The sequence below is a fragment of the Copadichromis virginalis genome, linkage group LG5 (assembly GCF_057382275.1).
Source record: "Copadichromis virginalis isolate Kocher_CV1m ecotype Utaka linkage group LG5, C_Virginalis_male_GT1.1, whole genome shotgun sequence".
NCBI classification, from domain to species: Eukaryota; Metazoa; Chordata; class Actinopteri; order Cichliformes; family Cichlidae; genus Copadichromis; species Copadichromis virginalis.
The window spans coordinates 7265862-7291615 of NC_140622.1; the positions used below are offsets into that span (position 1 = coordinate 7265862).

The 25754-nt window shown below is 41.2% G+C and overlaps 1 protein-coding gene across 1 annotated transcript; it reads left to right on the plus strand.

Moving 5' to 3' along the window:
* nucks1a (nuclear casein kinase and cyclin-dependent kinase substrate 1a) lies at positions 1-25043 on the plus strand. Its single transcript, XM_085455675.1, has 8 exons — positions 1-326; positions 12030-12079; positions 13545-13629; positions 14783-14829; positions 14927-15076; positions 19021-19170; positions 20439-20588; positions 22372-25043. The coding sequence occupies exons 1-8, from the start codon at positions 310-312 to the stop codon at positions 22623-22625; spliced, it is 903 nt and encodes a 300-aa protein (XP_085311801.1). The 5' UTR covers positions 1-309; the 3' UTR covers positions 22626-25043.
* The last annotated feature ends 711 nt before the right edge of the window (positions 25044-25754 follow it).

The window sequence follows — 25754 nt, forward strand, 5'->3', positions numbered from 1 at the left end:
CTTGCCGGGGAGGCCCCACCCCTCAAGGCCGCGTAGTTTGGTTGAGCACAGGCTGCAGTTTCAGTTTGTTTTATTCACCATTTTGAAGGTAGCTGGAGGTAAAAAAAATATATATATAAGAATTTTTGCGTTAGGAGGACTACTGGCTGCCGTACTTTTATTTTCACGCGCTAGCTCGGACGGTGGAGTTGTGCGTCAACCTCACTCCCCTCGGTGTTTTGCAGAGCGGGAATCTATATTCCTTCCCCCCCCTGTGCTTTTTCTTCTCCCCCTTTCTCACATCCTTAACCTCCACAGTATTCCTGCAAAATGTCAAGACCAGTGAGGTAGGTGTGCTAAATATGTCTTCTGCTCTCTCCGAGTTAATAACGACCCCGTGCTGGCGCCTGGCGTAGCCGATAACGTGCACGTCTCCACCATGTTGTGTTTTATGAACTGGGAATTTGTTTATTTCATGAAAAAATAATGGGAATGTGTGCATGCGTGTGTGTATGTGCGCTTCTCTTCTCGCGTGTGCACCCTCATTTTTTCTAATATGGATCCCAGCGCTGTGGACTGTTCGCCATGTCTTGTGTGGAGATACCCGCCGCCGTGTCGTGTCTATCATGCTTTTAAACGGATCCATGATGTGCATTGTTGGCTGCTATGTAGGCCAAGCGGAAAATTAGTCGGTGTGATTTAACCAGCTACGTTTTACGGCTTACTTAAGCCAGGCCAGATAACGTTTTCCCCATTTTGTTTGAGAATGAGAATATGGCTACCCATTCATCCAGGGTAGGCTCCAGAAACGCCAATACACCCCCACACGAAAAAAAAAAAATCTCCGGAGGAGGTGGTGGTCGGCCTCGGGATTTGATCTTGTTACCGCGCAGACTGTGCGTGTCGTGTTGTAGTCGCCATTACATCGCATTTCGGGGGGGGGGTTCGTACTTTGAGAACATTTTTAAAAATGGTGTCAGCCAACGAAAATGTCGTTGTTGTTGGGGGAGGAGGAAAAAAGAGCACTGAGAGCGGGTCTACATTTACAGAGCTGGCAGTAAATTAACACTGCTGGCTGATGTCAGAGGAAGGCGGAGAACTACAAGAAGTCACCACACCCCCTCCAACCCCCATCCCCATTGCAAGATCCCCGCTGTGATTATAACGCACGAGGTGCATTCAGACCTTTTATTCAGATTAAAATGCATTTTTACTGTAAATCACATTAATGCTAATCTAATGTAAATTCAGTTCTCGAAATTTTGTGGCGACAACATGGAATCTTTTACTGGGTCATTCTCGCAGAGACAATTGGGTGAATATTTAGGGACTGTATGAAAATTACTCATTATTTAAAAAAAAAAAGCTGTGAAGTTAAAAGAAATCCGACATTAACTAATGTTCTTCTTAATCTTATATTCGGGTTGAGAAAACAGGGTTTCTGCCTTTCAGAGTTTATAAGCTTTTAAAGGCATTGCATTAAAATAAATTGTAAAAATAAGGGCTTAGTTGGATTTAAAATGTCTTGAGGTATTTTTTTTGTTGCGTTCAAGACACGCCTAGACTAAGAACGTAACAATGTTAAAATATGCTTTGTAGGATTTTAATATTTACTTTTTCTTTTTTTACATGCTAAACACAAAGTCTGTACGTGAGCCCTCAACAGGTATAAAACAAAACTAAACATGTCGATTAAGACAGGTGAAGTCAATGAACTTTGGACAAAATAACACTGCCTTACTCTTTTTGTCAACACTCAGAGCACAGCAATCACATTTGAATAAACTTTATTGGAATTGTTACTTAACAAAGCTTGAACATGTGCGCCATCCAAATGTTGCATGCCATATAGTCATTGTCTGGCAGTAAGTGATGGATTGCAGGGCTGCCTCATATAACTGAATCAGAATCAGAAAGGGGTTTATTGCCAAATGTTGAGCAGGTTTACAACATTAGGAAATTGCTGCGGTGCTACAGTGCAAACATACTGTCATAAATTGCGATTAAATAGACATGAAAAAATAAAAGTAGGAATAAGAATTAAAAAGTGCTACGTAGAAAGATATGTGCATGAGATATACATGAGATATATACATGAGATAAGAATTAAGAGTGCTGCACTGTGAAAGATTTGGGACAATGTGCGCCAACATAAAACCTGAAAAGGATGAAAGACTAGTGCTCTCAAAACGATTAAAAAAAGCAAAACTCAAAAATGTTTAAGCATTGAGTTATAATTTTAAAGTCACGAGGACGACCAGTAGAACAGGACAAAATGTCTTTAGGAACATAAATACTTTCATGCTGAAAAAAAGCAAAACAAATAATTAGCATGCGTTACATAGAAAGGGCATTTGATACCTTGGGCAAGCTCTGCTGGGAATAGCATATTTTTTCTGTTTGTTTGTTTTTTTTCTACACATAAAATAAAAAAAAAAAATAAAATCAACTCGATTAGACACTTCCACAGATCCATTGATGAAGTCATTGCAGTTAAGATTTTTGCATTTTGTTCTTTATTGAGGTTGCCAGAAAGTCAATACTAAAAATGACTGTTGGACTAGATACTCATTTACAAAAGTGTTGTCCCTCAACCGAGACAGCTTCACACAGCACTGTTGCAGATACTCAGGCACACAGCCCCTCCCCTCACTAGCAGCTAAACACATGAACAATAGTTGACATTTAAAAAAACTTTGAGGAATTTTGTAAAGCTCCATTTTCACCAACATTGACGCATTACAGAGTTATAATAAATGCTAACCTGCCACTGTACATTTTAATGTTAGCTATTAGCCGCCATCCAATAGCTACATTAGCTGCCTGTTAAATCCTCATTAACGTGGTGGCTAGCGACAGTGGCTAATAGGGCTGCAACGATTAGTCGACTAGTCACGATTACGTCGACTATCAAAATCGTCGACAACTGATTTAATAGTCGACGCATCGTTTGAAGCTTTGTAAGATCCCAAAAGACGCAGGAATAAGTAGTAGGATTTAAGAGTGTAATAACGGACTGAAACAGAAGATGGCAGCACTGCATGTACAAGGATGCCAGCTGCCGTTAAACCCCGAAGAAGAAGCAGCTGTGTCCCAGAATTCATAGCGCGGCCCAGCTCAGTTTCCAACGATGGCGGCAGCTAGTTAGTTTTAATGTTACTCTTATTATTCTTTCTGGGTCACAAAAAAAAACGTTTAACATATGTTCAGGCGAGAATGTAGCTGTGTAAACCTCAAATATCTGCTCAGTTTATCAAGACGCCACATATTTTCAAAAGCGCTCCGACGTTTTCGGAGACGTCTGTTACCCACTAGCTCGATAGCTAGCTGGGGGCTAGGCTCACTAGAGCTGTGAGAACACCGGACTCCCGGCAAATCGTTTTCAAACCCACCGCCGTCTTTCGCTACTCAGGTTAAACATGATATATAAGTCACTTAGATAACTTAAAAATGTTATTGTTTGGCTTTTTTCAGTGTTTTATTTGTTCCTGAGTAAATCGGTTTGGCTGAGATTAAAGTTATAGTTTTTACACAGCTGAATAAACGTCAAGCAGACAGCTGATTATCAGAAGTGTGAGATGCTCGAGAATATACTCCAGTGTCCTGTTATATTTTAGATAGCAAGGAGTTTATTAAACTTCACCGAAACAAACTATCATCTTGTCTTTATTTTTAGTTAGCACCTTAAACACTTACAGCTGTAAGCTAATGATAGTCATATAAGAGCAGATGCTGCTGGTGCAATAAGCTGTACGTTTTACGTCCAATGGATGATGATCTGATTAGTCGACTAATCGCAAAAATAATCGGTGACTAGTCGACTATCAAAATAATCGTTTGTGGCAGCCCTAGTGGCTAATAGTAAAATAATACATTAATATGGGAGCTATGCTGCAGGCGCTGTCAGTTCTGCCCATCTGTAACATTCATAGACAGTGTTACTTTAACATAATGCAATTATTTGTGCCTATAGTGTGTTACATTACATTACATTACAGTCTGCCAGAAATGATAGCAGCCTACTTTACCAACTCTGTTTGAATAGAAATGAAATTAGAAGCCATGTCAGCAGAAGCACAGCTATACCTCAGACACCTTAAAAATATTCTTTTTGTTGCGTAGCACCACCCAAAAAAAATCTTGAACACATTCTTTACAGGTATGTTGCTTGTGTTACTCATGCTATTGTTTTTAATGCTCAAATCTCCTGATCAATAATTTACTAGTAGTTTAAACTAGTAGTAACAAGGAATAATTGCATGAGACTATAACATTCCTTGATAATCAAATGTTTTAAATATTAGTGAGAAGCGTGGTACCTTGCGCTGTGTCTACAACTGCAGTATATGGTGATGCATTGCTTTGGTAGCGAGGCTTTATCAGTTAACTCTAATATAGCCAACTTCATGTATCTTTTTTTTGGAGGGGAGGCAAGAGCTCCACCTAGACCTCGGCAGCATAGCTTTACATTTTCACGACCTACTGGGCTACAGAATTTAACCATAGAAAATGGTTCGATTGGAAATACACTACACTTTGACCTACGCCGTAACCTGAACTGGAATATCATTAAAATGGTGTTTTTACAAGAAAAAAAAAAAGATGCAATTGTACACTTGTGTGTTCAACCCAGCTGTGACGACAATGGCACAATGTGCCAGATTCTAAAAATTAAGAGGCGCACAGCAAGTCAGATGGCCACAAAAGCAGTGGTGCATGCTACATGATGTGACGTCAGAAGTCGTCCCGGGCCACCCACGGTGGGTCACGTGGCGAGAATAAAAACACCATAAGAAAACGAAAGCTGTCAGTAAAGTCAGGAGAGCTATTCTGTGTAATTAAGAGCTGTTTACAACTGTTAATTTGGTTGTTTAATAAACAAAATCTAACGTTGTGCATAACATTGCGCACACAGTGTCAGATTAATTTGGAAATATTGCTAATGTCAGCATTGCTAGCACCAGCAGCCAGGGTTGTCAGCCTGTGTACAGGGTGTTTGACTGTTATTATTATCGTGATTTGTCCCCCCCGAGCCTGATTCTACTGGAGGTTTCTTCCTGTTACAAGGGAGTTTTTCTTTCTTACTATCACCAAGTGCTTGCTTACAGGAGTAGTCTATTTTAGGGTCTTTACCTTTACGATATAAAACACTTCAAGATGAATGTTGTTGTCATTTGGCGTCATATGAATTGAATTAAATATGCCAATTCAGTCAGATCAAATGACCAGTTCTGTAGCAGCTTTGTCAAATTACTTAGCCTAATAAACTGTGTGGTTATCTATATCTTAACACTGCTTGTTTATGAGCACATTATTTTATCACTGAAATTATAATTGGTTCTGTTGTAGATTAGTGGAGGTAGCAATTATTCTTTGTCTACCATCTGTGCTTGTATGCTAACATGAGATTGAGTCTGATATTCATTATACTTATGCCACATTATGCTACACTGGAGCTCAGTTTGCCTTAATTCTTGTATGAACTGCTAGCTGCACTCCTTTTTTTATTTTTTTATTTTTTTTAATGCAGCTGGTAGTTTTACTCATAGGCAGTATAAAAGCTGCATTCTTTTAAATGGCCACCGGGGGAGATACAGTTGCTGCAAAAAGACTGCCAACCCTTTATAGTAAGCATGTGTTGATCTTTTTGATGTTACATCACGTTGCGTGCACCACTGTATTTGAGGTGCTTCAGTCAGTCGTGCCCCGCTTCATTTTTGTAACCTGGCGTATTGTACCACGACCGTCACAGCTGGATTGAAGACAGTACGATTGTGTCAGTGTTCATCATGTTAATGATGGTCCAGTACAGAAGCTCAGTGATACAGGTGACTGTGTGATGATGACGTGGCAGCGAGCTAAGTGACCAATGCACAGGGTATACTGGCGCCCTGTCTGTTTGAAAACGGCTTTCTGATTTGACTTCTATAAGTAGTTTCCTGTTAAGTTTGTGGTCTGTTACTATTTTCAGGCTGTGTTGAATAAAATATCAAGCCCGCTTTGTAATACTTAGTCATACCGTGTTTCAGGGTAATACTGTGTATCAACGGTATACTCATTAGTTAGAAACTTCTGATTGACAAGGCACTGGCCAATTATCATTCACATCTGGTTTCAAAACACCAAGATGGCATTGTTAAAATCTTCAGAGAGTTCAAAACAAGATTTCTAATATCAGTTGGTGACATTGTTTTGCTGTATCCATATTTTGTACCGTTTTAGGTTTCACCAAAGTAACATTACCGGTTTAATAAAAGGCAAAATCCCACTGCTGATCTTATTCAGGACAGACCTGCTGTTTTGCTCTGGGAAAGTTGCCGTAGTCAACTCCGTCCGTTTCAGGTCCCAAAGTCAAACGAACACTACGGTATCACTGAGAGTTAAAAACTGTCTAATTTCTTTCATCTGTAATAAAATGATCAGCGTTGCTGCTTTACCAGGTGTAACAATTAAGTTTAACATCCAGGCATCCATGAAAACAGAATTTATTAAATTCAGTTAGAAGTTAGCGGGAAGTTAGCTCGCTAGCTTCCACCTAAACATGATATAGCATGTTCTGACTGAGTGATTTCTGAAACAAATTAAAACGTACAGCTCTGCTGTCACTTCAAACATAAATGAAGACAGAAAACTAAACAGCAGTGACATTTGTAGGGTTACTGAAGTTGGGCTAGCTGCAGAGGTGGGACCAAGTCATTGTTTTGCAAGTCTCAAGTAAGTCTCAAGTCTTTATCCTCAAGTCACAAGTCAAGTCTCAAGTAATGTCAGGCAAGTCAGAGTCGAGTTTCAAGTCACTGGTGTAAAAGTCCGAGTAAAGTCACAAGTCTGAAATTTTGAATTTCAAGTCCTTTCGAGTCTTTAAAAAAAAAAAAACGAAAAAAGAATGTTGCAGTTATGCTAAATGTAAATATTAGACCATGTAATTTTTAAATCTGTGTTTTTCTCAACACATGACAAAATAGTGAACTTAGAAAATATACACAAATTGTGAAATTGCACCTCTTTAAAATGCAGCTCAATTAAACCTAGCTCCAAGAATAATTTTCACCGACAGTTCTGAGATAAGCTGCATGTTATTCTTGGATGCGGTTGTAGGACCAGCTTTAAAATCGCATGACAAAAATATCATACACATTAAAAAAAACTGTATCACCAACGTAGCCTGGACAACATTTGCTAGTTAGATGAAGTCATGATCTCATCGTAGCATATTTATATGCATATTTATAATCATACGGTTCTTGGAGTGAGTGCACACACTCATGAAGTTTAGTAACTTCAGGTCACTGCAACAAGTCCAGGTACAGTTTACCGACGAATGGGTGCAGGACCTTGAAATGCACCGTGTAGAACGAAAGACCATCGTACGTATCATAAGTTTACCAGTCTCACAAATCGTCTTCATAAATACACATTCCTTAACCGTTTATTAATAGGACCTTTGAGCTCAACGGTAATTAATTAGCAGTGGAAATAATTTCTGGTAGCATCACAGAAATGTAGCAGTGACAATAATATTGTATGCTGTAATCGTACTGGGCAATTAGTGATACAAAAAACCTGTTTTATCCTGTGAATAAAAGTATATGTTTTTGTCAATGTACCATAATAACAGAAGCGAAACGCAATATTGTGTCAGGACAATTCACTATTTATGCACAATAAACAAAGGAGCATAGCGCGACAATTTCTGTTCAGCGCCAGACTTGCTTGTAACCTATATCACCAATTATGTTAAGAAAAATGACGCATTAACTACTAAAAAACACTGACCTTCGTGTAAATGCTTGGAGCAGACTAACCTGTGAGCTGGAGTGTTCTGGGACGTTATATTTGATCTTTGAATGGCTGCAATCCAGTCGCCTCTTTGTTACTTCGGAAACATGGCTCGAACAATTTCTCTTCAACGACGTAATCCGATAACAACCGATCTCTTTACCCGTCGGCTTCCCGTGGCTGTCATGCGACCGGCTATTGCAGTTAATAATACAACAGCTTCTTGACATTTTTGTGTTTCTTTTTATCGCTGTGTGACTGATTTCAATTGAAAGCCTGCGTGGGCTAGTACCTCTTGCCACGAGTTCCCAGAATCCTTTGCGGTTCTACCCGTGAATGACGTCACATTTTCAATCTCTATATAATATGCGTGTTAAATTTTATATTTGGGGTAAAATATCAAGTCTTTTCAAGTAAACCGGTTCAAGTCCAATTCAAGTCCCAAGTCATTGGTGTAAAAGTCCAAGTCAAGTCACAAGTCTTAGAACATTTTTTCAAGTCAAGTCTAAAGTCATAAAATTAATGACTCGAGTCTGACTCGAGTCCAAGTCATGTGACTCGAGTCCACACCTCTGGCTAGCTGGTATATAATGATGTGCTACGTGATTGCTAGCGACACAGCAATGTTAGCATAATATAAACACAGTGAAGCTGGAGGATGAACGCTAACTTTTTTCCACTCGATAAAAGTTAAGTGAGGGTTTCTGGTGGTTAGGGACAAATGCAATTGCATGGCAGGATGCTATAAACGGATCAAACTTCAGTCAGGAGAACAACTGAAATAATCCATCCACAATACGAGGTTAGTCATTAATATACTGCAACAACATGGGAATAGAGCAGCTGCCAGAGAATTCAACATTAATGAATCAATGATAGGGAAGTGGAGGGAGCGCAGGTTTCCTCATATTCCAAAATTGCTTCGTCTCTTTGCTTTTACTGTTGCCCGGCATAATTAGCAGATGATGTTGTTTGCAGCCGCTGCAATGCTTTTGACCAAAACAGGCACAGCTTGATGACCCCATCAACATGCGCTATCGCGGTAGAGCGGTATAGTCAAAATCTCTACCGTTGGCCAGATTTATATCGTTTCTACCGTATACCGTTTATACTGCCCCCTAGGGCTGGGCTATATCATACCGTTCAGGGTAATACCGGTGTAATTTTGGGTAACAATAGGAAAATAAAATATTGCGATAGAATATGGGTAAAACGCGCATGCGCAGTGCCTATGTTTACATACGCACATGGCGGCGACGTAGAATGAGAAGAGCGAAAGCGGATTGTTAAATGAAACGGATGAACCAGAATTGGTTTGTAAAAATGCTGCAACTTCAGTGGTGTGGAACTGGTTTAGCTTTCGTCCGTCAGATACACAACAAAGCACTGTTTTTGGTAGAGCTTGCTAGCGGGCCGTCGTTATTACCATGTTGTTTGGAAAATACGGCACACTTAAAATCAACCCTTTGATTTTTCTGAAAATTGACAGAGCCCCTTATAATCCCGTGTGCCTTATGTATGAATTCTGGTTGTGTTTACTGACCTCGAAACAATTTTCTGTGGTACACGGCGCTCGAAAATCTGTCAAATGTTTTAGTACGACTTTGCTAAGCTACGAACCCGCACCGCTTGATGGATTGTCGGAGCATTACGGCTATCGTAGGCAGGCGCCTCGCGGAGTGATACGTACTGTGCTTCAACATAATATTACCGTATTGTGTGTGTATAACCTCTTTTTAAGTTTTGTGGATATTATACATGTTTATGCTGAGGATATGTCAGCCAGTTTCCACTGGAAATGCCTTTTGGTTAAACTGTCAGCAAGGAATTTGCACTGTTACGTTTTTATATAACTTTAATGCACATAAAAAACAGCTGCTTGTTTAAGTGAAAATACATTGATGGTTTTTTTGCACTAATAAAGTTGTGGAGTTGTAAAGTATTTTGTCTAGTGTCAGTTATATCGTTATCGCAAATTTTCAAATGTATATCGTGATAAATATTTTTGGTCATATCGCCCTGCTCTACTGCCCACCCCTAATTCAGGGGTAAATTTTTTCCCAATGATTTTAACCTGAACTGTCTGTTTGTCTTGGTCAGTGCTGCTCTTCAGTTTTCCAAAGGGCGTGTTACCTGAAGTGCAGTCAAATACTGTCACTGAGACTTCCCCCATACACTTGGCCCAATTAGCCTTTGTAACTGTAGAAGGTAGACCAGTGTCCAGTTCAGGGCCCCCTGGCTGGAAGGCGTTTTATGTCTCGTACCAAATAATACGATCGAGACATTCATACACAGCCAGCACGTTGCCACTTGCACCACCTGAACTGCTGGACATTACATATGATAGCTTTGTTGCACTCTAGTCTACACTGTCTAATATCGGGTTATGGCAGTTAGGGCTGCCACGATTAGTCGACTAGTCAGAATCAGAATCAGAATACTTTATTGATCCCTGGGGGAAATTATTTTTTGTTACAGTGCTCCATTTTACACCAACATTAAGACAAGACAGACAATACACTAACTAAGAATAGTACAATATATACATATATATACATACATACATACATAAGTCACTTATAAATAAATATTTGGAAAAGAAACGTGTAGTTGTAGCAGCAAACAGTGTGTTAAGTGGATGCGTTGTACAGGGAGATGGCCACAGGCAGGAATGATTTCCTGTGTCGTTCAGTGGTGCTTTTCGGTAATCTCAGTCTCTCACTGAACGAGCTCCTGTGACTGACCAACATGTCATGGAGTGGGTGGGAGGTGTTATCCAACATTGTCTTTATCTTGGACAGCATCCGCCTCTCCGACACCACCTTGAGGGAGTCCAGCTCCATCCCCACAACATTGCTGGCCTTACGGATCAGTTTATTAAGTCTGTTGGCATCTGCGACCCTCAGCCTGCTCCCCCAGCATGCAACAGCATAGAGGATCGCACTGGCCACCACAGACTCATAGAAAATCCTCAGCATTTTCTGGCAGATGTTGAAGGACCTCAGTCGCCTCAAAAAATAGAGACGACTCTGGCCCTTCCTGTAAAGTGCTGTGGTGTTTTTAGCCCAGTCCAGTTTATTGTCAATGTGTACTCCAAGGTATTTATAGTCCTCCACAATGTCAACACTGACCCCCTGGATTGAAACAGGGGTCAAGTGTTTCCTGGTCTTCCTGAAGTCCACGATCAGTTCCTTGGTCTTTGCCACGTTGAGCTGCAGATGATTCTGCTCACACCACGTGACAAAGGAGTCACGATTATGTCGACTATTAAAATCGTCGACGACTAATTTAATAGTCGACGCATCGTTTGAAGCTTTGTAAGATCACAAAGGACGCAGGAATGAGTACCGGTAGTAGGATTTAAGAGTGTAATAACGGACTGAAACAGAAGATGGCAGCACTGCATGTACAAGGATGCCAGCTGCCGTTAAACCCCGAAGAAGAAGAAGCTGTGTCCCAGAATTCATAGCGCAGCTGTCAACAATGGCGGCAGCTAGTTAGTTTTAACTTTACTCTTATTATTCTTTCTGGGTCACAAAATAAACGTTTAACATATTTTCAGGCTTGAATGTAGCTGTGTAAACCTCAAATATCTGCTCAGTTTATCAAGACACCACGTATTTTCAAAAGCGCTCCGACGTTTTCGGAGACGTCTGTTACCCACTAGCTCGTTAGCTAGGCGGGGGCAAGGCTAACTAGAGCCGTGAGAACACCGGACTCCCGGCAAATCGTTTTCAAACCCACCGCCGTCTTTCGCTAGTCAGGTTAAACATATATATAAGTCACTTAGATAACTTAAAAATGTTATTGTTTGGCTTTCTTTAGTATTTTATTTGTTCCTGAGTAAATCGGTTTGGCTGAGATTAAAGTTATAGTTTTTGCACAGCTAAAACTGTCAAGCAGACAGCTGATTATCAGAAGTGTGAGACGCTGGAGAATATACTCCGGTGTCCTGTTATATTTTAGAAAGCAAGGAGTTTATTAAACTTCACCGAAACAATCTGCAAATTTCATTAAAAATTAATAAACTACCATCTTGTCTTTATTTTTAGTTAGCACCTTAAACACTTACAGCTGTAAGCTAATGATAGTTATATAAGACCAGATGCTGCTGGTGCAATAAGCTGTACGCTGTACGTCCAATGGATGATGATCTGATTAGTCGACTAATCGCAAAAATAATCGGTGACTAGTCGACTATCAAAATAATCGTTTGTGGCAGCCCTAATGGCAGTAACTTAATGTAATCTAATGCAGTGTGTTCTTCTTCACAGGAACAGGAAGGTGGTGAACTACTCACAATTCAACGAGTCTGATGACGCAGGTAAGTGAGGCTTCAGATGTGTTTCATTACAAATGGAGTGACACAAGGGCAATGTACAGATTAGTCTCTGCTATAGATATTTAGCATCAGTGCACAGTAATGACACAATTTAAGGTAAAAAGTATGAGGTAAAAAAAAAAAAACCTGTCCTGTGAGGCGATACTGTGTTTTGGTACATTTATATGCGCACAGTTTCTCTTTACTTTGTGTCGACCAGTAAATAAATACCTCTGCAGAACAAATGTTTGACAAATCTGTTCCAGTTTTGTGTCTGAAAGTAAACAGAATTTTAGCTGAGATATCAGATTTTAAATCCCCAAATATCAACGTTGGTTTTTAAAATGCTTCATCAGTTGGAATCTAAAAGATATTCAGTCTCCTGAGAAAATCATGGTCCAAGTTTCCAAGTTGAGGCAAAGTGTAACTTCAGGTGCTGGTTTGGCTCATGGGGCGAGAAGGTGGCTGGGTACGGCTGCCTTCCTGACCAATCGTTACTGCGATATCCAGCCAAAGCAACAAGGATGAACAAAGTTCATTTGCCCATTTTTGTCCATCCTATAAGTACAAAACTAATGGTCTTCTGTTAGTTTTAAGTATAAGCAAGCTAGCAATAACTGAGCCTAACAGCTGGTTTTATTCTGGTAGTGTTTTTCTTTTAATACAAAGAAGCAGTTTGTTGCTGCAACATTTTTGCCTCTTCTGGATTATGGAGATATTCTATATATGAATGCTTCTGCTCAGTGTCTCTGGATGGTTGATACTGTGTCTCATGCTTCTCTGAGGTTCAGCACGAACCGTAAATTTCAGACTCACCACCGTGAGTTATACCCTCTGGTATGATGGCCTGCTTTGGCCAGTCAGTCTCATTTATACGGTTTTATATATTAGGCAATACTCGGATTGCTGCCTTCCTATATACGTTCCCTGGTTGCAGTGAAACATGCTGGTCATTATTCTCTTCGTCCGCATGGTTACTTGTTGCTTTTGTTCCATTTGCCTGAACTGAACTTGGCAAAAGAGCTTTAGTCCATTTAGCAACTCTCTGTTTGGAACGAGCTGCAGAACAACGAAAAAAATAACAGAATTCATTTATTAAGTGATTTTAAATCAGAACTAAGAATCTTTGAGGCCAGTTCCATAACATGCAACTGTTTCAATTAGATTGCTCGTCATTTTAATTGAATTTTATTTTATTTATTAACCACCCCCCCCCCAAAGAATATTTTACATTTATTTGTGTGTGTGTGTGTTGTTGCCTTTGTTTAATTGTGTAATTTGTGTAAAATCTCAGTGGGATCTTCCTGGTTAAATAAAATAAAAAAAATGAAGTCATTGAGAGTAATTTAGGGTGGTGACTTTAGCATTTAACTCAAAGCACTGTGATGTCTTAACTGGTATCTTGTAGAGCTGCTAGCATGATATTGAGTTGTGTGTCTTAAAGGTTAAAAGTGCGCTTTCTCCTTAGATGAGGAGTATGGTGACGACAAGCCGAAGAAGGTGCGACCAGCCCCTCGTGAGCACAAGCGCTCAAAGAACTCGCAAGATGACAGGTGAGCCCTAAGTGGAGATTTGGTAGGATTGTTGTGTCTGGTTACAGTTTCTAATGCAGCGTCAGACACTGTGATCAATTTTACACTTTATCACTTGGATGTAGGGCTGGGCCATATTATACCGTTCACGGTAATACCGGTATAATGTTAGGCAACGATAGGAAAATGAAATATCGCGATAGAATGGGAGTAAAACGCGCATGCGCAGTTCCTTTGTTTTCAAATAAATTGTTGATTTAATATATGTTTGAAAAGGAGAGATCCAGGTGACAGTTATCAGTTTTTCATACAGGGCTGGAAGAAGGGAGGACAAAGTACATCACATGTTGTGTGTATCATGTAGTTGACACATAGGAAAAATCAGGATATCAGAATATGCATATTTTTGTTAGTGAAAGAGCTCAGTGGCAGGATATTAACTGTGCCAGAGACAAACACTGGCACCGTTTATGAATTTGTTTAATAGTTCTTGGATATCAAAGCAAGTGCCAGTTATAGTGCTGATTGCTCAGTCTCTTACTGCTGCTGCCACCTGTGGCCCAGCCCACCACAGGTGGCCTTTATTCTCTCTATCATGTGTGATTATCGCGCTGTTTAATCGGCATGTTGGTGTGTTATTTGGCAGATAAAATCACAGTTATGTGAATAAATTAGTCAAGTCTGAGAGACTGAATAGAGGAGAAAATGGTTGTTTTGTATTTTTACATTTTTTACTCAGTAATGCAACAGTAGGCAAAATGAAACATGCTTCCCACTGAATGAATAATGTTGAATCAGTGAGAGTAACACTGGCTGGAGCTCATCAGGACATCTTTCAGACCAGTCCTCAGCACATTACGTCCATATTATTTCATCCATGCCAGTCCATTGCAGTCTGTCTTGTTGAAGAGTTAAATGGTAAATGGTAAATGGCCTGTATTTATATAGCGCTTTTCTAGTCCCTAAGGACCCCAAAGCGCTTTACATATCCAGTCATCCACCCATTCACACACTGGTGATGGTAAGCTACATTGTAGCCACAGCCACCCTGGGGCGCACTGTCAGAGGCGAGGCTGCCGGACACTGGCGCCACCAGGCCCTCTGACCATTCCTGGCTGCCTTTCCTCGACTTACTGAAGACACTGTTTTGTTTATTTCTTGTTCTGCTCCCCAGTGAGGACTCTGATGACAAGCTCTCCAAACCCAAAAATGATTCAGCAGGTAAGTCAGTCTGAGCTACATGAAAAAGGTTGACTCTCTCTGAAAACAGCTGGAGTTTGATTAACGCTCACTGACTTCCTCTGTGTCGATACTAAAGATGACTTTGGCAGCGATGATGAAGACAATGACTTTGGAGAGGAGGATGAAGATGGAGGAAGTGACTATGAAGAAAAAAGAGGGAAAAAGGGAAAGAAAGCCAAGGTGGAGAAGCCCAGCAAGCGGGGGCCGAAGAGAAAACGGGCTGCAGGTAACGCAAGTTTGTTTGAAGGCTACTTCTAATTCTCTGCTACAACTCTGGCAGCATGAAACACTGAAGACGTATGCAGCTTTTAATGTTGATCAGCTTTGTTTGTTGTATATGGAATTTTACTTTGGACAGTGTTATCCACACACACGGTCAGATTGACTAAGAGGGGCAAATGATGATGCGCTCGCAATCTCAGGAATGCGGTGATGGAGAATGGGAAGATCTGGGAATGCTCTCAGGGCTTCAACTGGCATTATGCTAATTTATAAACAAAAGAATGCAACAAATCAAATAATGACCAGCAAACCTTTGCAAGAGTGGTCGGAAAACAAGCAATCAATCATATCAAAAAATCATACGGTAAATGTGTAGGTTTTCCTCATTTTCTGCATAAAATTCAGATCACTTAATGACAGCTGAGGAAGAAACAACGTTCTGATGTGAATGTGTTTGTGGTCTAACTGATCCAACAAGCTCTGATCCAGACTGTGGCATCGAGGTAGGTCTGGATCAGAGTTTAGGTGGAGATATTGAGGTGTTATTTATCTGTTAAATGCCAGGTCTCTCTTGGAAATGAGACTTTTACCTGGATAAATAAAGGACTAATAAAAAAAAGTTTGAGTGATCGAGCACATGATTTTGATTTGCTCAGCTCTCGTCGACCCTCTGAGTAAAAAAGGTTCAACCTCTGAGAGCGGCACATGTGTTTAACATTTCCACAAAGTGTTTTCTTGAGAAAACAAAACCACTCAAGGAATAAGTCATAGTTTTGAGATTGATATTAGTCATGGACTGTTTACTGGTCGCCTGGTAACTGGTCTAAAGGAAAAACTAACCAAGAGCCTCATTCTTGGTAAAAAGCTCTACCTTTATGTAGAGCTGGGCGATATGAGATTTTTTTCATATCACGATATGTTTTTTTCATTTCAGGCGATAACGATATCTATCACGATATAAGCCAAATAACTATATTTGTAAGATTTAAATGTGCCGTTGCTCACAAGTAAAATGTGAAATAATCAGCAGCTTGTTTTTATTTAAATATTTATTTCCCATAATAAGTTCAACAGGGTAGATGTACTTAAGGAACATGAGACTTTTTCAGATAAATAAAGGCAAATATTGCAAACTACACAAAAGGCAGCCGCTAAAGCGTTTAAGTTTCAAAATAGAACAAATGAAACAGACTAAATTGTCAATTCCACTTAGAAATAAAGTATTAATTCTAAAAATAAATCTTAGTTTGTTTTACAGAAGAACAGACAAAACTGACTAACTTTTGTCAGTATCAAATAAACTGAGAACTAAAAGGAAATTCTCAATCTCTCCTTGTTGTATAGCTTAGCTTTTCAAACAGTTTTAACAGTTACTTTAGTCTGACAAAAGCCGAATGACGAATTAGCGCTTCCAGTCAGAGACTGAGGCTACGTCCACACGTACACGGGTATTTTTGAAAACGGAGATTTTCCGTTTTCGTTTTAAAAATAATCCCGTCCACACATAAAGGCAGAAATGAAGGAAAACGCTGCTATGAACATGCCAAAGCAGCAGGTGGCGCTAGATTCCTAACCATGCAGAAATGTTGGCCAATCAGAAGTCTAGAAGCCTCGGTGGGAAAAAGTAAACAAAGCTGGGGCATAGAAGCAGAACCGAGTCATATGTGTGGAGGGACAGTAACTGTGTGTATATGTAAGCATTTAAACACTGCAGAGAGTAGAATTAACAGTATTGTAGAAATTCATTTCACCGAAACAATAACGTGGCGCACAGTGACGCATGCACCAGTTTATTGTATTTCCAGACTTGCTTTCGGCACATTTACAGTGCGCGCTACTCTGTTTTTTGTCAGACTTGAAATAGCCGAAATACCTTCACACTACGGAACTTCTATGGCTCTTCCGTTCGACAATCTCTCCGGCGTTGGAACCGTCATCTGTTTTCTCTTCGGTCACGCTCGGTTGATTTTTCTAGTCGGCACACTCATTTCCTCCATTACGCGCTGGCTCCATTACCCGCTGGCTGCTTCCCAAACAAACACACGTGCGGCTTGGCACTTGTGCTGTACGTAACAAGTCACGCGACGTGACGCTGCGGCTGTGATTGGTTCGGCTCTGCGCTACTGAATTTGGATTGGCTGACTTTTTTTTTTTATTTTTTAAGAGGACAAGAGCGGCGAGGTCTATCGCGATAGCTTAATTTCTCTATCGAGTAAAAGTTATATCGCGATACATATCGTTATCGTTCTATCGCCCAGCTCTACCTTTATGTTTAGTTTTTTAAACTCTCAGAAACGGGCTGTAGTCTGAGCTTCAGATGTGGCGCTATACATTTTAGCCGCATCAAAGAAACAAAGGAGTTGGCAGCTAAAATGTCAAAACTGTCTAAAGTTTGATCGGTTGTGCTCTGTCTGTATTCTTAGATGTGACCAAACGAGGCGGATGTCAGTTTATCAGCTTTGTTCTGTGTAGCCATGGCGGTGTGTTATAGCTTCAGGAGACTCCACAATGTTATCCTCGTGGTTTTATCTTAAACGATAAAGAGATCATTGACATCGATCGCTTGACATTACACATCCAGCTGGAGGATATCTCACTCAGCCCACCACAGCTCGAGAGCACTGGATGTGCTCTCCTGGACATTTATTCCTCCCACAATTTCAACTGATTGAAGCGTTTGCTGTCCTACAACGGTCCCCGACACTGTGATTTATTATTACTGTGAATGGAAGCTACGGTGGACGAGGCTGATCAGTCACTGTCATCTGCTGAGCTGCGATTATAAATACTGACAACATATCGGTATTTGTAATTAATATATTAATTAATTAATTGATGGTCCGGACAATATCCTGTTCGTATCTGCTGCCCACTTTTTAGTTATAGCGGAGCAACTTTATGCTGCTGATTTAAATCAGCCTTTATATTTCTGCCTCATCAACAAACAAGTGAGTAGTTACACACAGAGAGCTCTGTGTGTGTGCGTGTGCAGTGGAGCCAGCAATGTGGGCCTTCAGATGTCCTACATGGCATAAATGGCTTACCTGCAATGCTCCACTGTGACTTTTCATTACACATCAGGGTTGTACATGTTGTGTTTGTGTTGTATTGCTTTGCTGCTAAGCTGTTTAGGCAGTATCCCCTCACGTATGTTCATTAGTTACAGTATGGATGTGAACCGTGCGCTCATGCTGGTAGCCTGCGTTTGTGGTATTCATACTGGAAGTGACTCCTCAACAGCAGCAGTAATAAGTTTTCTGTGTTTGGGGCACTCGGTATACATCATGGAGGGTGGATGGCACCGCCTAAAGGCCACGATATACCTGCTGTAATGGTCGTTTAACTCACCGCAGCAACCACAGGAAGCCTCTGCAGTAATTACCTGGACAATAGGTGTCGCCAATCAGACAGTCAATACCAAAGCTAAGACTTTGGAGAGGGGGCACAAACGCTGAAGTTTTCAAACTGTTCCAAGCGGTCTCTGAGCTCCTGAGCTGGAATATCATTAAAATGGCGGGAATAGCCGGCATGATTATGCACTCGTGTCCTCAACCCGGCGGCGGCGGCCACAGCGCAATGAGCCCAATTGCAAGAATCTGAGCACGCGACAAGTCGAGCACAATGGCAGTGTTAATGGGTGCATGCTAACCACCAGCCTGCACTGGCATGGCTGCAGCTGTTTTGGTTTTTGCTGATCTCGCAGAGGAATGATGGGATGGGGCAGTAGAACTGTCCTTTTTTTGTTTTTTACGACCAGTTGATGTGGAGGATTTGTTGTGGAATTAGTGGAAAGATCTACGTCTGAATAGAAATAAAGTTGCATGATACCGGAGATCAAATAAAAGCACTATACAGAGCAGCATTAAGGCACTGTTTCCGTTTGTCTTGTTTGTTTTACCCATCATCCTCTGAGTCGTTGTGTAACTGTCTGTGTGTGTTCTTGTGTAGATGACAGCGATGACGACAGGGAAGTGAGTCGAAAGCGTACAGTGCGTCAGGCGGCCTCAAAGGCCGTGTCCAAACAGAGAGAGATCCTGCTGGGAGATGGAGGCAGCGAGGATGAGGAACATGAAGATCAAGAGGAGCCCTACATGGACCGTATGTAGAACACAGCACACTTTGATACAGCAGCTCATGTCTTCACTAAAAACAATGTACCTGTATCTTCATTTGCTAGGACACAGGCAACAGTGAGCTGTTTTTGTAGTATGAATTTTTATCACAGCTTAAATGGTATTTTAACTAGTAATTGTTTTCAGACTTTAGGTCTGGTTTTTAGTTTGATCTATAGCCTCCATTCTTCGTGGCAATAGTACTCATACTGTGAGCATGCATGCACCTTTTCTGGCCTCTTTAAACCATAGATAAACCATCGTGTTAGTGATGCTTTTGTTTGAAGCCTGGAACGATTTGGTTCTTTTGAAACTGTACAGGAAGCCATGCAGTTCAAAAGCTTGACAAAAACAAGACACCATTCATCTAGCTGTTCATCCAGCACATAAGCCACTGTACATACCTCACTCTATCCAGGTATTCACACTGGAAATAGCCGGGTGTTTACTTTAATTCACTGTGTTCTCCACAACATATACACATGATGGGAAAATGGAGGCATTAGAAAACACCCAGATACAATATTTGGTCCCTTTCTGCTAACATAAACAGTGCATTTGATTATAACTCCTGTGTCCTGGAGGTTAATGTTCAACAGCGTGTTTATCTCCACAATTTACAAACTGAACTTCAAGTTGTTTTCACTCACCAGAGTTTGTCAGCTAAGCTAAGCTCAGTAAGCTTTTTTCTCATAACTTAATTGGTTCTATTACTAGTTTTAGTAGTCTTTAGTCTTGTGTTTTTGCTCCCTGTATGTTTCTAGTAGAACGATAAAGCAGGTTGAGTTTGGGGGCAGAGCTACATTGGGATCGACAAGTCTTTAGATCATGAACATGCAGACCTACCCCTCAGTTTCAAAATGCCTGGTTTGCTTCTTGGTGGGACGCTGCTAATCAATAGGTGACGCTGAGGTCACTACTCCCATCTTTTATGTATAGTCTGTGGTATCACTTGTCTGTGATATCAGTAGACTCCCAAGTCTTGCAAATTGGATGTGACCCAGAGAGCCACAACAGTCAAACTGGAAATGGAATCATCCTCTAAAGCCGCAGTGCTATCATGGTATTAACTGGAACTGGAAATGGATGAAAACATTAAAGTACCTCAGTGTTTGAAATGGTTTTTGTTTTAAACTGAAGCTGGGGAGGCTTTAATATTCCAGGCATGCTGTGTATGTATGTAAACAGTGACTCTTGTTCAGTTGGATACCCTCTGTGCTCGCTCTCTGAGATTCTTCTGTGTCCTGTTTGCAGCTGACGAGTCTGGCAGCGATGAGGACTTCATGGTGGAGGATGACGATGACAGCGACTACGGTCACTCCAAGAAGAGAGGCAAGAAGGTGATTCGACGGCGACGGACAGACAAGGAGAAGAAAAGCCCCAAGCCACGGCTAAAGGCCACAGGTGAGGCAGCCAATCAGAATACAGGTGCAGGAAGATGGGTCCCAGTATGCCTGTGACGTGGCTTCCTTGCTCACCGTAACTTCATTGTGCAGTCACAGGAGGTCACTGCAGTATTCTCCTGAACGATAGGTGCCGCCATTCAGACAGTACAACCACAAAAATGCTGATGTAGGAAGAGAAGTAGTCAAAACCGGAAACAACGACTTTCCAAGTGTTTTTTTTCCCCCCACAAAGTTTTCAAACAGCTGCAACATTTCCCTCTGTATATCTGTGTATCTCTGAGCACACAAAACCTTCAGTTTTTACACCCAAGTTGTTTATTTTAGAAACTGTCAGAATATTAAATGAATATGTTAAGTAAGTTGACATGCTGGCTGTGAATCCTGTTCAAAAGTTACAATCTTAAATGCTTATACGAGGCTGGGTTGCAGGCAGAGAAGCCCAAGCCTTCCCCTCAGTCATGTCCAGCTTATCTGGGGAAACACGGAGGCATCCCCGGGCCAGCCAAGCAATATAATCCTTTCATTGAGTCCTGGGTGAGGTGTTCTAGGCATGTCCCATTAGGATTTGACCCAGGGGGTGACCATCTCCAAGTAGCAGTGCTATTTTGAACCCCTCTTGAATGACTCAACTCAGAACCCTATCGGTGAGAGAGAGGACAGTCACCCTTCTAAGAAACCTAATTTCCACTGTTTGTGTCTTATTTTTTGCCTTCAAAATAATGAACGATAATAAGCTGCAGCTCCATCTGGTGGCAGATGGCTACATAACATTTAGGACGCGGCGATTTGTAGCATTTTCAATGGAAATGTTAACAAATAGATTAAATAACGAGTGCGTCGAGTACTAGTGACAATAGCGGCGATCAGTCGACTAGTCATTACCCTGCCCTCCCTTCTCTCACCCCAACCGGTCGCAGCAGATGGCCCCGCCCCTCCCTGAGTCTGGTTCTGCCGGAGGTTTCTTCCTGTTAAAAGGGAGTTTTTCCTTCCCACTGTCGCCAAAGTGCTTGCTCATAGGGAGTCATATGATTGCTAAGTTTTTCTCTGTATGTATTATTGTAGGGTTTACAATATAAAGTGCCTTGAGGCGACTGTTGTTGTGATTTGGCGCTGTATAAATAAAATTGAATTGAATAGTCGTGCACATCGTGTTTTGTGTGCTCTAAAACGAGAGCTGAACAAAATTTTCCTGACAAATGCAGGAGAAAAAAAAACACACTCCGTTCCTCATACTGTCAGAAAAACTTTCCTGTCAGGATCAAGTTTGTGCAACCCGGCACATTCAGAATAATCCACCTTGATGAAACTACAGCACATCACCACTTTACTGCTCACTCAGTGAGCATCACATCCCTCTGTGTTTATCTGAATCTTTGTCTTGTGAAAGGGAAAAAGTGCTCATTTCTTCCAAAAGTACAAATATGAATGTGGATAATGACATTAAGTCATAAATAAAAGTAAGTCGCTGCTTGCTGACAGAAATACTGCAGCAGGCTATTACAGGACTACACATATGCAATGTACATTAACAAGTACTTGTTAAGGTTGATGGTGCAAAAATGTGTCACTGAGTGGATCCTGATCAGAAATGGAAACAGAAAATATGAATTGGTTTGCCTTTGCTTTGCACCTTTGCTTCAGGTGTGTGCCAGTGCAGAGCAGTGGGTACCGACCAGTGTTAAATATATTCCTCATTGTGAGTCAGAGTTACATGGCAGCCCGCCTGTGTGCATTTACCTGTGCGATTAGTCACTGACTGATTTGTGTCCTTCTCTCTGAAGTGACCCCCAGCCCAATGAAAGGAAAGGGGAAGGGGCGCCCCAGCACCAAGGCGATGGAGAAGAGCTCACCCAAAGAGGAAGAAGAGGAGGAGGACCCAGAGAGTCCCCTGGAGGAGGAAGAGGAGGAGCCCGAGAAGAAGGAGAGTTCCCCAGCTCCCAAGAAGACAAAGGAGGCCGCAGGAGGAGAAGAGGAAGAGGAGGACGAGGAGGAGGAGGATGGCTCAGAAGAGGAGGCACCCTCTGGAGAAGACTAGAAGATGGTACCCATTTGAAGCCCATCCTCCACATCTCTCTCTGTCTGTTCTCAGTGGGTTTTTTCTGTTCTTCTTTTTGTTGTTTTGTTTTTTTTTCTTTTTGTTTTGCTCTGCGTTTAGACTTTTTGTTTTTTTTTTTGGTTCTTTTGGTTTGTGCCGGTGGCCTGGCTCAGTGGTTTGGACTTGGTGTGCTTCTTTAACCTCCCCCCTCCTTCTCGCTGCCTCCAGCTTGGACATAGTGCTCCTGTGGCTGTACAGCATATGTAAGGACTTAGCATTTTCTCTTCATCCTTTCTGGATTTTCGTGTGAAAACTGTCAGCGCTAGCAGGCATCCGTCCCGAGTGTGAACACACCCCTTCACTGCTGTGTATCTTTGTTTCCTCCTCGCGGTTATCAGGCATGACTGGCCACACTCTTTACTATTTTTTTTTTTTTTTTTTTTTTTTACTGATATGTGTCGGTAAGTTGAGCACTGTATTTGCAACATGACGTTGAGTGAGCACGTGCAGGCAGCGGTCAAGCCTTCACCCTCTCTGGTTTGCTTTTTTGGCACCAGGTGGTTGTTTTAGACGGTTCTTTGAGTTTGAGCAGCGTCTTTTAAATTCTTTTTAAAGCTAGCTCCGCTTCCTTCAGACACTTTGATCTACATAGTTTGCGGCTGCTGTGTTCGCTACATGTCAGACTGCCACCGTTGCACATTTCAAGAAGACGCGCGTGTGTGTGCCTTTGCATACACGCTTAAATTTTCATTGGGGTACTTTTTGTATTTTTCCTCTAAGCCCATCAGCTGCCTTTGTGAAATGGTTTCTGTTGTTGTACATCAGGCTTTCTAATAACCTCCTTTTAAAAAACTCACGCAATTTCTATTCCCTGCATGGCTACAGCATCTTCTGAACACTCAAGCCCTTGTGCCAGGCATCCTGAAACCGTTTTATTTTAAGAAAGAGGTGTTTTTGTTTTCTTTTCTTTTGTCTTTATGTTTTCTTTTCAGAGTTAAAAAATGAATGTTTTTCTCCTGTTGGTTATTGTTCTAATTCTCTATTCAGATTTTTTTTGTAATGTTTGTTTTTTAAGAAAAAGAAATAAAATGTATCTTGATTTTAAAGAAAAAAATGTCGACCCTATCCAATCTGTTCTTGCCTGATGGTTTGATCAGCCATCCCTTCTTTGACTTATTCTGTCCTTTTCATCCCCCTCCCACCCCCAAACACATCAGCTTTAGCGAGGTCCATGTTTCCTGGAGGCTTTTTTTTTTTTTTTTTTTTTTGCCCACATTACTGTTTCCACAAGTGGACACCTTTTTGACTCCAGATTTCCACAGTCCTGCGACTCGGGAGTAGATTAAAAGCGGGCAGCTCGGTATATATCCGGCATTTGTTTCTCTGTCAATGCCTTAATTTTCATTGAGTTTCGGTCGTGGCTCTGATTATATCGTCACTGGAGGCCCGAGAATGTAATCTGTCCTCAAGTTTTAGGTCTTTGCTACAAACGGCAAATTAGGCTTAAAACGAGTCAACAATCTGTACGATCAGCAATCCAAAGCCATAAAACGATCTCAAAACTAGTGACTCGGAGATCAGGTGCAGCACTTGTGAGATTAAACGTTTTTTGTTGTTTCTTTTTTTTTTTTTTTTGCAACAAATAGTGTTTGATGTCAAAGCGAAAAAACAAAGAAAAAAAGCAAAACAAAAAAAACAAAAAAAAAAAACAAGTGTATTGCGGTCTTGGGAGTGTGTTTTCACATCAAGTCTGAGGCTGCAGTAAACGTCAGTCCTGGATGTGTACAGGACCCACTCGAACCTAGTCCCTGGTTCAGAAGCACATTCGATTGTTTTCCGACTGTCCTCATTCGCAGGTTAAAGTGTTCTTTCTACGTTCAGGTCCTGAATTGGCACCCATCTGTAGCTACTGTCATTTTCTGATTGGAACTTAAAAAAAAACAAACCTCTCTTTATATCAACCTAACGCTGTTAGCGGTAGGGTCAGATAGCGGCTCGTAGTTCACAGCACTGAGGGCTTGAATGACGTTCCTATCATCTTCCCGCAGGAGCCACATGGCATAAGGCTATGAATTTCTCCTCACTCATTCATTCTACAACTTCTGTTCTCTTTCTGATGTCTTTTTTTTTTGTTTGTTTTTCTTTCAATCTACCTTCAGTTGTACTGGCAATGTAAATGTAAGCCAAGTTGTGATTCCTACAGGAGACCAAGTGGAGAAGATTTTGTCAGTAGTATGGAAAAGGAACACTGAACTCTTGAATCTTTTTGCATGTTGTGGAAAAGTGCGAAGCGGTGATGATGATGATGGTGGTAATGGCAATATTGTGGTCTTACAAAAAAAAAAAGTATTAACAACGATGTTGATAATGTTTTTGGTTTCCCAGCTTCTAATAAAGGCAACCTACTTTTTATACAGATTAACTACTTGTTTTGTGCCGTTGAGCTCTGTGTGGGTGGTGACTGGAGAGATGAGCAAGAAGGGTTTGATGGGTAATAAACTGCAGTGCTCCCTGACTACCACTCGGGGGCGGCGTGTTCAACAGCACCACTATGTTTTCAGATGTTGATCAGGTCTGGTCACCAGATGCTATATTTAGATGGGCTTAGTGACAGTGCTGCTGAGGCACTCCTAACCCAGAGGGGGTAGGAAGAACATTTGATGTGTGTGTGTGTGTGTGTGTGTGTGTGTGTGTGTGCGCATATATTCCCTCAATTTTACACTAAATGTGGGACCTTTCTATCTAAATAGATTTTACACAAAACACAGTACAGTTTATTTTTTTTAGCTGGTCCACAATAAATTATAATTGCCCCAGCCACAAACCATCAGTCTAATGCCACCTGAGCTCTTTAGAGCTTTACACAACAAAAACTTTAGTAAGGCCTCGAAAGCCAATAAAACAGGATATAATAAAAGTGAACACTGATAATATAAAGTGAAAGGTCAGAGGCTGACTAAAACTACAGCGATTGGAAATAAGGATTAAAATAAAGTGCAGAGGTAGTTTGGTGTAAATCAGGGGTCCCCAATCCCAGTCCACAAGGGCCGGTGTCCCTGCAGGTTTTAGATCTCACCCTGGGTCAACACACCTGAATCACATGATTAGTTCATTACCAGGCCTCTGGAG